The sequence below is a fragment of the Melospiza melodia genome, chromosome 22, assembly GCF_035770615.1.
Source record: "Melospiza melodia melodia isolate bMelMel2 chromosome 22, bMelMel2.pri, whole genome shotgun sequence".
NCBI lineage: Eukaryota > Metazoa > Chordata > Aves > Passeriformes > Passerellidae > Melospiza > Melospiza melodia.
Genome location: NC_086215.1, coordinates 4,384,689 through 4,397,164, shown reverse-complemented (window position 1 = coordinate 4,397,164; position 12,476 = coordinate 4,384,689). Strand labels below are relative to the sequence as shown.

Here is a 12,476-nt window from a genome sequence, read left to right as displayed (position 1 = left end):
TGATTGATCCTGTGTTGAGGCATTAATTTTTTCCTAGCTCTAATGATAATTTCTATCAATCTACAGCATTCCAAAAACCCTCCCCAAGACTGAAAATAAAATCCCTTCACCTCCTGATTTGCCTTTTCAGTTGCAGCATTTTTCCTCCTGCTTTCACAAGCATTTAAATATGTTAACAATCAATTCTAGCCAACCAGAAGGCCCAGTTAAAATCTAATGTTCTCTGGGTATCATAGAAGTAGAGGTTTAAATATACTTTTATTAAAATTAATGGATTGTTCTGAACAGAAATATTGGCTATCAGTTACTGCATATAACACAAAATCCAGAGGTTCAGAAACCTGGAGTGAATATAAGAAAAATTATGGAAGGCATCATAAAAGTTTTGCTTGAAGCAAATAATCTGCTGAGCAGCCAGGTGAAGTATTTTACCTAAACCCCAGGATTTCTGTATTTGTCTGGTGCCAAATGAAACAGGAGCAGAGGCAGAGTGGGGGTGGCATGTCCTGCATGCTAACCAAGGAAATTATAATTTCCAAGTTGTTCAGGCTGGAGACCTTTTTACTCTTTGGCAACAAAATCCTGCAGAGAACAAGCCCCTGAGTGCAGGGCATAACCAAGGAATTCCTTTGGGAAAACTTGGGATGGAGGAGAACACTGCCCTGATTGACCTGGGAGTCAGCACTGTGCAGTACATGTGGGGATTTTGGGCTTAATTGTTGGAAATCGTGGAAAGCAGATGAACATCCCTCAGTGGGAGGCTGGGATGAGCCTCTGTGTGTCTCCCTGCCTCGTTTGGTGCAGGGCAGGATGAAAGCCACGCTCTGTCCTTGTCACCTGGGCAGGGAATGTGGCCTAAGTCCTGCAGCGCTCCAGGCTCTCCGCTCTGCTCCCGTGGCTGTATCTGCCTTTTTCAAACCATAAATTTGCCTGGAACCACCATGTGTGAAACCACAGAGCCAGCCCAGCCTCCTTTTCCAGGGCAAAACGACAGCAGGAGTTGATTTTCACCAGATGCTACTTACCAGGAAGGAGGGACAGAGCCCAGAGAGTGGCTGTGGGTGACACCGACGGTGAGGACAGAGAGGAAAACCCACGGGAGGAATCAGAACCTCACACACTGACACACTCCAGGGGAGGAGCAGAGGGAAGAAACCACAACCAGCAAGAGGAAAAGAACACCTCTTCTACTCTACACCCCCCAGCAGAGCACAGGGCACGGGCTGGGTGTTCAGGCAGCTTCTTGCTGGGTCCTGTTGGGTGCCCAGAGCCCAACAGAGACGTGGAAATCACCACAGTACTCCCGAGACAGAAGGAAAACATGGAGCCTCTGAGATGGAAAACCTGGAGAAACAGAGCAGTTCCCCCCTCCCTGCATCCCCAGACCTGTACAAAAGGGCCACAGGGGTCAGGGTGAAGGGGCTGAGGTGCCACCTCTGGTGGCTTTTCTGCCTTGCTCACACTAACAGGCACTGCCCCCCTGTGGGACTGCAATTACAGCACCAGTTTCTGTGAACAAGCCCAGTGGGACCAGCAGAAACCAGTCCTGGAGACAGCAGGAGGTCCTTGGAGGCTGGGAAGTTGTCCTGGGAAGCACAGATAACTGGAACAGCAGTGGGAAGTGTGACAAACTGTGCTTAGGTCTGGTGCCCACGTCCAGGAGCTGTCTCTGCCACTGCCCACCAGGTTTCATGCACCACCCAGGTTCTCCTCCCACCCAAAACTCACACCTCTCACCTGTGATTAAATTATTCCCGTGGATCTGGCTACAACTCTAATCCATTACCTCATGGAATTAATAAAACCCCAAACCTCATAATTCACGGAGTGCAAAAAGTTCCTCCAAGTGTGGCTGATTACCTGGCAGGCTCCTACAAATTTAGAGGTGATGAAAAAGGCTTTCCCCAAGCAAAGGTGAGGAGAGGGCACTGGGGAATGCTGTGGGTGCCAGGTGAGCCCCAGGTGTGCCCTGCCTGGGGCAGGATGAGCTCATGGCAGCCCCTTTTGTACGGGCCATTGGTGCAGCTCTGGTTGGGACAGGGAAGGCAGACAGGAACCCAAACATGGGGAGTTCAGGCATCAGGCCAGGCAGAAGCAGGAAAAAACCTCAACTTTGCTTTGGAGTCTTTGTGTGACCCACAGGGATGAGCCTGAGGGCTCCTCCTTCCACTGGCAGTGGCACCAAAAAGTGCTTTGGACGTCCAGTGCCTCGGAATTGTCCCCTTGTCCCTGGTCCGGCTGCCAAGGAAGCTGCACCAATGGCTTGCCCTAAGGACCCCTGGCTCTGTGAAGTCCCTCAGGTGCAGAGGCTGAGCAGGGCAAACGACACAGAGGGGCTGAACAAACCCAGAACTCACCTCCAGAAACAACAAATCAAGGAAAATGCTAAACAGAAAACAAACAAACAAAAAATAATCACAAAAAAAGAAGAGTGAAACAATGGGCTCGAATCAAACACACCTCCTGTGTTCAGCCAAACATTGCAAACAGTGACAGAACCAACACATCACCCTTGTTTTTCATCCTAAAGAAATCCTTCAGGGTAGAGTTCACCAGGTGAAAAACCAACTGTGGTCAGCCAAATCTGCTCTCTGGTGGAGCAGAGAAATGCTGGGGGCTGCATGAGGCATGAGCTCCACACCAGCCTCACTTTTCATCCAGAGAAACCACAAAATAAATCCTGCAGGTTAGAGTTCACCAGGTGAAAAATCAACTGTGGTCAGAAAAATCTGCTCAGGTCCCTCTGGTGGAGCAGAGAAATGCTGGGGGCTGCATGAACCAGCAGCTCCACACCAGCCTCACTTTTTCATCCTAAATAAATCCTTCAGAAAAGAGTTCACTAAATGAAAAAGGAACTGTGGCCGGACAAATCTGCTCAGGTCCCTTTGGTGGAGCAGAAAAATGCTGGGGGCTGGATGAGGCAGGAACTCCAGACCAGCCTCACTTTTCATCCAGAGAAACCATAAAATAAATCCTTCAGGGTAGAGTTCACCAGGTGATAAACCAACTGTGGCCAGACAAATCTGCTCAGGAGAATCCCTTTGGTGGAGGAGGACTGTCACTGTCATATTTTCTGGAAAAATCTCTTTGCCCAGGATTTTGCTCCTGGGAAGCTGTGAAGCCTCAGAGAAAAAAGAAACCAATATTATCTCATTTGCTTCTCCTGTGTTTTGCTGCTTTGGAATGTGTTTGGACGTTGTTTACTAACTGGTCATTGTTTGATTGGTTTAATGGGAATTGCTTTTACCTAATGACCAATCATGGTCCAGCTGTGTTGGGACTCTGGAAAGAGTCAAGAGTTTTTCATTATTATCTTATAATCTTCTGTAAGCATCCTTCCTCTATTCTTTAGTATAGTTTAGTATAGTATTCTTTAATATAATAAATAATATAATAATATAATAATATAATATAATTTAATATAATAAAGTATCATAAAATAATAAATTAGCCTTCCAAGAACATGCAGTCAGATTCATCATTTCCTCTCAATGACAGGGGACCCTGAAAATACCACAGATCATCTCAACCCAGAAGCGTCCTCTCTTGTATTCAGGGCACCCTGACAAAGGCAAGGAAAGATCAATCTGGCTCTGAACACAAGAGAGGACATTTCTGGAGCTCCAAAGCAATGCAGGATGTTGTGAGGCAGATGATGAACGATCCCTCCCCAGCACTGCAATGATCAGCCTGTTATTAAAGGAGATCCCTGGTGTCCATCAATCACAAAGCAATTCCCAGCTCCAGGTGGGAAGGTGAAGGTGCCTCTTCAGAGCCTGGGTAACACTGGATAACAACCAGTTCCTGATGCTTAGGAAATGATGTTCAGTAACCAGCACAATAAATGGAGCTCAGAGCAGAGGAAGGGGGACAAGGGGACAATTCCAAGGCACTGGATGTGCAAATTTGGTGGAGCTTGCTTAGGAGGGGAGGCTGGGGCAGGTGATTAAATTATTCCCTTGCATCTGGCTGCAACGGTAATCCATTACCTCATGGAATTAAAAAAACCCCAAATCCTGTAAGTCACAGAGTGCAAAAAATTCCTCTCCAGGCACAGCTGACCCTGTGTTGGCAGGGGAGAAATGCCAGAGGTGGGGGATCCAACCCTGTGGGAAGGGCTGGAAGGAGCTTTAGGGGAGCCACAGTCAGTGCTGGGAGCAGGACTGGCAAGGGCAGGGAGGAAAGAGCACCTGAGGCAGCACAGCCAACGTGAGTCCTGAGCAGGCTCAGCCCAGGGACAGCTTTGTCACCTCTGTGGGGACACTGGCAACGTGAACATCGTGATCAAGAAAATCCAAGTCATGCTGTTCTCTGCCACCACCTGTTTGGACTGATGCAGGCAGGGAAATTTTCAATGTTTTCAGAACATCCATCCATGCCATCGATGCCTGCTGTTACAGAAATCCATTTCCACAGGTTGGGAAAATAATATTAAACTAGAAAACAAACAAAAAAAAATATTCCTTAGGGGAAAGTACAAATAGAGATTGATTGGGTAGAGCCACCTTTGCAGGAGCTCAATACCCGTTTTCCCAGGCCTTGCTCACTGAATCCTACAGGGATTGGATTCCTTGTACCCAAGTTTTGGGTTCTGGTGATATTTCCATTCATCAAAAATCCCATTCTTAAGAACACCCAGCACTTTTAGCATGTCCAGCTCTGGATCTGATCTGCCAAGACTTGCCATGGTCTTGACACCTGCTCCACCCTCAGAGCAGGGGAATAAGAGCAGGAGAAATTAACTGTTGGGGTGGATTTGGGTGCCACAAGGTCCCTCAATCAGCCCTACTGTGCTGGAGAGAGGTATTCAAGGGATAGTGGCTGCAAACCACCCCCTGTTCAAGATTTAGGGGCTGCAGAGCACCCCCTGTTCCAGATTTAGGAGCTGCAAACCACACCCTATACATTATTTAGCAGCTGCAAACCACCCCCCTGTCCAATATTTAGGGGCTGCAGAACACCCCCTGTCCAAAACTTAGGGCCTGCAAACCACCCCTGCAAGATTTAGGGGCTGCAACCCACCCCCCTATCCAAAACTAAGGGGCTAAAAACCACCCCTTGTCCAACATTTAGGGGCTGCAGACCATCCCCCTATACAATATTTAGGGGCTGCAAAGCACCCCCTGCAAGACTTAGGGGCTGCAAAGCATCCCCTGCAATATTTAGGGCTTCAAACCACCCCTTATATACAATATTTAGGGGCTGCAAACCATCCCAAATACAAGATTTAGGAGCTGCAAACCACCCTCCTATCAAAGATTTAGGGGCTGCCAAGCCCCTCTGGAGCTCCCTGAGGATGGACACTCCACCGCTCTGTGGGTTCTTCCCTTGAGAGCTGGATTTGATCCTTGTGGGTCTCTCCCAACTCAGAATACTCTGGGATTTATGTATAAAATTGCTTTGAGATGGATTTATTAAATCTCATGGGTCACAAGCCACCAATCCACCCAACATCCTCTTCCCATCTCCCAAAATCTGATTCCTCCCTTGCCTGTTCCTCCAGGGCCTCATCTCTTTCGGCATCAATCCCTTGACCTAAACGTTGCTTTCTTTCCCCAAAGCAGAGCTCTGTGAGTGGCCATGGAACAGGGTAAGAGATGTCACAGAGTGTCACAAGGGCAGGAGATGTGCAAACCATCCCTTACACTGTGCTCCTGTGAATTTTCACACAGTCGGGACAGGGCAGACTCAATTTGAGGCAAAATAAGCAAAAATCCATAATTTCGTCCTCACTTTGAATTGTTGTCACAAAAATCTCCTTGTGCTTTTGAAAACCTGGTGAAAAATCATGGGAAAAGGTGATTTTTAACAATTTCAACCTTAGATTCATGGAAGTGAGTTGTTTTTTTTCTCCTAATTTCTAAGAAATCTTCCCATGCAAAACACAGAAGCAAATAAGCACCATCATCATCTTGCATTTTCAAATACCAGAACCAAGAAATTCATCAAAGAGCAGGAGCAATTATCCTCATTTAACTTCTTTTCAAGGCTGGCCAGAAAATAATTGTAAGGAAAAAATGGTATTTAAAACTATCAAACAGCCAGAGCATAAATAGGAACTGATTACAGCAGTAATGACAAAATAAAATGGTAAGAAGAATAAAATAGGCAAATTAATAAAATTCTTTTCCTTCACATGTAATAAACTGGCTCCACTTGGCCTTTTGTCTTTGCTAAAGTGGATTAAAGTCCCAGTAAAAAGAGATTTCCACCGAAGGGATCCGGCTGCAGTTCAGGTTTTTTCCAGTAAATTGAGCAGGAAATTTCTTTTTTTTTTTATGCTTGAGCTTCTCCAGCCCTTGGAGGTCTCCCCCTGTAAAAGCGGTCTGGAAAACATCAGCAGCTCCCAGTAAAATGCAGGAGCAAAGTTTTTGCTTTTTGGTGTTGATGCTGAAATTCCAGAAGAGTTCAAGGAACATTTTCAGCAAATCCTTGTGAGGAATCCCAGAACAGAGTCATGGAATGGTTTTAAGGAAGGACCTTAAATCCTGTCCCAACCTCTGCAGGGACACCCTCCACCACCCCAGGCAGCCCCAAGTCCATCCAACACTTGGATATTTCCAGGGATGTCTCAAACACAGGAACCTGGACCTCAAATATTTCCACCTACACCTCATTTCTGCACCTCCAGGATCCAGGAAAAGTCGGGCCCTAAGCAAAGCTCTCCACGGGTTTTGGTATCACAGGGCCTGTGCTTGTCCTCATCCAGGCATCTGGGAATCCCAAATGGATCTTCCTGCCTCCAAACCACAGCATTTTACTCCACCCAGCTCTTTCACACAGCAAGGAAAGGGAATTCAAACACATTTTCCAGCTATTTAAGAGGATGCCTTTGCACTTCAATTCTCAAGATTATTAAAAAATATTGATTTCTGTGCACACACAGAAACAACTCATTAAAAATCATTAAACTCATCTCCTCATTAAAATCCGAAGTGGGATGTTAACACTTCACCTGGTGAAATCCACCTTAAAAAAAAAAAAAATCCTCCTAAACCACAATTATTCAGAGCTGAGGCCTTACAAAGAGCACCAAACTGAAAGAAATCCTTCATTAAACTCCTAATTAAGTGCTCAGCACTGGAGTATTTGGCCAGAGGTGGTGCAGGAGGGCTCCCAGACCACGGGATGCTCCAGCTGGACAGACAGACAGACAGTGACACTGCAAAAGGGAAATGCTGTCCCAAGGAATCAAAGGTGCTTACGCAGCTATGGAGATGTTGGCTGCTGACATGGGGCTCACTTCAGCCACCTCCTTGGCCTTCTGCAGGGCCAGCTTCTGGTTGGTGGCTTCTTCCATCTCCTCCTCGTCCTGGGGCACAAAAACAAGAGAAAACAGGGAATAAATCATGGAATAACAACAAGCAGAGCTCCCCTGGGGTGTAGTGCTGCCACTGGTGGGCTGCAAAGACACAGGAATTTCAATTTAGGGCTGCAAAGACACAGGAATTTTAATTTAGGACTGCAAGGACACAGGAATTTCAACTGAGGGCTGCAAGGACACAGGAATTTCAACTGAGGGCTACAAAGACACAGGAATTTCAATTGAGGGCTTCTAGGACACAGGAATTTTAGTTTAGGGCTGCAAGGACACAGGAATTTCAATTTAGAGACAATATCTGCAATTTAGAGACAGTATTTGCAATTTAGGGCTTCAAGGACACAAGAATTCTAATTTAGGGCAGATTTTCTCACAAGGAGCCCCAGGTTTGGTGCAGGCTGAGGTGAGAATGCCAAGGTTTTGTCAAGAGGGTTTTTTACCCTCACAAATGTTCTTGACTCTGCTGGGTCTCCTCTCAGCACACAGCACTGGGGAAGGATCTCTGAGGGAGCAGGGATGGGACACTTATAGGTGGAATTCCCCAATTATCCCAGAGCTGTGTGTGGAACAATCCTCTAAAGCCAATGTCCTGCTGGAACACCTGCACGGGCTCCTAAATCCTCCCTGACCTCCTGCCAAGGGGACTTTTCTGAAACAATAATAAAAAATGATGGATTTGGGATGGTTCTGCTCCCATCAATTATTCACACCCACCTCAGATCCCTGAGGACTCAGAAAACAAAAAAAGAACCATATTAAATGTCATTTGTGGAGCAAAGCAGGGTTCTGCTCCTTCTTCCTGCATATCCCTGGATCAGGAGGATATTTAACCTCTGAAGATTGTAACTGGGATTTCTCTCTTCCTACCCAACATGAAAAGCACCACTAAAACTCAAAATTAAGGATCTTAATTTTAAAAAATTACAAAAAAGAATCTTAAACATTGAGGCAACAGCAAAACCAAAGGAAACAACCTGATTCCCCTTCAATGGCAACTTTGAAGTTGCCAAGGGCAACTTTGCTGGAATTTTTAAAAAAAATTTCTTCACAATAAAGTCAAAGCATGGAAGGATCAGCACAGAGCTCTGGTAGCAACACCAGCATCTCACAAATCCAGGGAAAACCACACTGAGAGCAGTCCCAGGCTCTTGTGTCAAACTTCATGGAATGCACAGGTCTGCCTCTGCTCTCCAGGCTGCTGCTGCAAGGAGTCAGGATTAAAATAATGAGAGCAGACAGATTTCCAGCTTTGGAATAGGAAATTATAGAGATTTATCCACCCTGAATTCCATCTGCATAAACAGCTCCTCGCTGTGCCTTTGGTGCTATTTGCTTCCACTGAACTCATTTGGAAACTGTTTTATTTTTCTCCTTCAGAAGGAAAAAAAAAAAAAAGTGGAAAATTGATTTAAAAAATCGTTACCATATAAATTTCTTTGGTTTTTTTTTTCCTTATTTTTCCCTTTGCAAATATTTGCAAGTCTTTAACCAGGCCTGAATAAAAGACCTGCTGAGCAATTATACAAAGTCAATATTTCTCATCTGCCAAATTCCAGCATTTTATGGATTTTTCTCCATAATTTCCAGTATTTTATTTTTATTTTATGCCAAATTCCAATTTATCAAAGCTTTGGGAGCTTGTTGCAAACCAAGGGTGTTTGGTTTAACCCTGGTCCCCAGCTCAGTCCCAGCTGTCCTTTCACCCTGCTGGGGTGGGAAAGCAGCAAAGCACCCGTGGATTGGGATAAATTCAGTGTATTTGGGGTGGAAAACCAGAAAGGAATGAATTCCACATTTCCCACCCTGGGTTTGGCATCCCCAGCACAGCAGAGCTCCCTCCATGGAGCAGACTGGGACAGACAGATGTGTTTATCACAGCTGTGTGTCCCCAGGTCCTTGTCCCCCCCAGTTTTCCCCCCTGCACTCTGCGGTGTAGGGGGATAGAGTATGGGTAAATGAAGGTGATGTAGAATGTAATCTTATCCCCCAATGAGTTGGAGCTGGACCCTATTACTAAAGATTAGGAGCAGGCTGAATGATAACAGGCAACACCTGTAGCCAGTATGACCAAGTGGTATAAAAGAGTGGATTGGTAGGCAATGAAGTCAGAGGTGTTGGTTGGCTACTGCAAGGGCCAAGAAGAGTCAGTGCTTAGAGGAGATGGCTATGAGAAACATTGAGGAGGTGTGAAACTCTGGTGCTGTTGAACCCTTGCACCATAATGATAGTAGAACTGTTGCACTGTATAAGACAACAAACGGTGACCCCGACGTGATTTGGGATGTGATTCAGGAAATGACTGCATGATTTGGAAAAAAAGGACTTAAATACTAAACTGTATGTCCAATGTGATTCAGGACTAAATTATATTGCTCATGGATTCAGGGAAGCCAGATTTGACCACCAGATTTAACATATAACCCCATGGATTTGGGAAACACGATTTGACTATTAAACTATTGGCAAAATATATCAATTACAGCTATTAGTGTTTATGAAATATGAAGATAAGTACTCTGTAAGCTATAAAACTGAACTAGCATTTAGGAATATATGTATCTGTGCTGTAATATGCTGTTTGAACACTTGTATAACTCTTAGGTCTAAATTAAATGTACAAATATGTCATAATGTAATTTATTTGAATATGTGCTTCTGGAAAAGCTGCAACTCTGTGGTTAAAAGAAAAAGGGGGAATTGTAGGGGGATACAGTATGGGTAAATGAAGGTGGTATAGAATGTAATCTTATCCTCCAATGGGTTGCAGCTGGACTCTATTACTAAAGATTAGGAGCAGGCTGGATGATAACAGGCAACACCTATAGTCAATATGAACAAGTGGTATAAAAGAGTGGATTGGTGGGAACTGGAGTCAGGTGGCTGCTGCAAGGACCAGGAACAGTCAATGCTTAGAGGAGGTGCCTACGAGAAACATCGAGAAGGTATGAAACTCTGAGGACATGGAACCCTTGCACCATAATGATAACAGAACTGTTTTGCTGTGTAAGACAACACTGTGGGGTCCCTGCTCAGCAAGAACAAAACATCCCCAAGTGGTTTCCACACAAATTGTCTTTCCCACACAAATCCCATGGCAGCTCCTGTTTTATTTTTTTAATTTTTAAAAAATTAACTGTGCCCATCCCAATGCAGCGGAAATGTTATCCTCAGGAGACGAGTTTTAAAAGGAATAACACCCCAATTAAAAAAATATTTCAGGTTTTCCTTTCATCCTCCAGGTAAATTCAAATTATTTCTTCCTTTGAGGGATCTCTAGCAGCCAAAGGCTTAAAAACCAAAGGCTGCTGATTTTTCTTTCTCTGCCCCTAAAGCAACAGGTGCAGGTTTTAAAACCTCTTTTAAATTTGTGGCTTCTCCTCCATTCTCCTGGGTGCCTCTGTAATTCTGCTGGATTTCCATCCTGGAGGAGCAGTAAATGCAGCTGTTCCTCCCTCACAACAAGCTCAGCCCTCAGCAGATGTTTGCTTTGTAAATCCCTGTGGCTCCTTCCATGCAGATATTGCAGATGACTCCAAAAATTCATTACTTTTTTTACCTGATATTTAAAATTCCAGCTCAAACTGTCACCCCCATTTCAGAGATAAAGATCTTGCCCATAAGGACATCCCTGGTTCATGTCCCTTTTTGTTTTCTAGAGCTCTAAATCTTCATTTAAATCAACTTGTCACAGGGTAAAACCCATTTTTGTTGTTACCCATCATGATGTACATCACTAAAACTGAATTTTCTTGAATATATTCAGCCAGTTAAAGCCTTTTCCATAGGAAGGAGGGGGATTTATGGATGCTTAGCTCTGGGTTTGGCCACTCCTTTCAGTCCAGAATTTCTGGGCATTCCTCAAGAATTTTATACAAATTTACATCAAATTCCCACATCCCTCATATATGTTTATATGGTTTTTCAGGGATCACTGGCAGTGCACAGAGATGAGAAAACACTACCTGCTTGGATATTTAGGAAAATAAAGCCTCACTTGTAGTGGGTTTACCCTCCAGTTTAGTGAGGATAAAGCAGGAGCTGCTGGATGTCACCAGAGACATTCTGCATGAGCAGCAGAGAGATTTGAAAAGCAAATTTTGGGGGCAATTGTAAATTCTGCTCTGAATAAATGAACAGGAAAAAAATCTTGTCAATATGTTGAAAAAAACTTAAAGGTGAGGGAACCCAAAGTGATTGAGGAGCGGTCTCAGGAATCACTAAAATTTGGGTGACAGAGTTTGAGTCAGTGCAAGGCCAGAACAGGAAGAGCAGGAGAGGGAGCTGGGAGCAGATTTTTTATAGATTGAAAGCAAAGGTGGTGATTCTTTATTTTTTCCCCCAAAAATGAGTCATTCCTAAGCTGGTGAGTTCTGTAACAGCCACAGGGTGATCAAGCTGCAGTTAAATATAGTCCCAGCTCTGTGGGCTTCTCTTACAGGTCACAGAGCCCAGAAATGGCCCAAATGCCACATAAAAAATCCAAATTAGCATCCAGAAGTGGGGAAAGTTGAGATGTTCCAGTCCTGAGGCAGGAAAGTTTTCTGCCTTCCCTAAACAGAGGCAATTTCAATTGCTCCTGGTTCTCCCACATTAAATTCAGCGCTGATCTCAATTAATTTCACAGAATAAATGTCAGGAGAGTCTCCTGGGACCAACTGACTCCTGAGTAACTTCCTTGTATCTCTGGGCCATTTTTGGGGCTTGCATGATCATTTACTCAGCAGGAAATCCCTCATTCTCCAGGTATGTGTCTAATTGAATTTTAGCTTTTTCCTCTTCTTTTGAAAGCCCCAGTGATTTGGGGGGGGGGGGGGATCATAAATAAAATTAAACTTAAAAAAATCCCCATGAGATTTTTTGGAGAAGCTTTATGATTTGGCAATGCTGTTGAATCCATCAATATTTAATTAGACTTTATAAACATCCCCAACGTCAGGTTTCTAACCCTCCCTGTCAGCTGCTGAAATATTCACAAGAAAGCTCTTAAAGGATTAAGAAAGAAGGAGGATGAGCTTCATTATCCAAGAATTGTGCTGGGCCTCATCTCCCCTCTTTGCACATGCATGGGATGCCCATAAATCTGGGAGGATCTTTGCCTCCAGGCTGGAGATTTCTGTGAGCACAGAAACAGCTGAGCTGCTGAAAGGGGGAAAAA

At 44.6% G+C, this 12,476-nt stretch overlaps 1 protein-coding gene across 12 annotated transcripts in view; it reads right to left on the bottom strand.

The window, feature by feature from the left end:
• Window positions 1-12,476, bottom strand: part of CACNA1B (calcium voltage-gated channel subunit alpha1 B) — a 325,706-nt gene that overhangs the window by 94,451 nt on the left and 218,779 nt on the right. For all 12 annotated transcript variants that reach the window (XM_063174370.1, XM_063174372.1, XM_063174374.1 and 9 more), the window contains one exon: window positions 7,206-7,312. In XM_063174370.1, coding sequence (XP_063030440.1) covers window positions 7,206-7,312 — 107 coding nt within the window. The remainder of the gene's footprint in view (window positions 1-7,205; window positions 7,313-12,476) is intronic.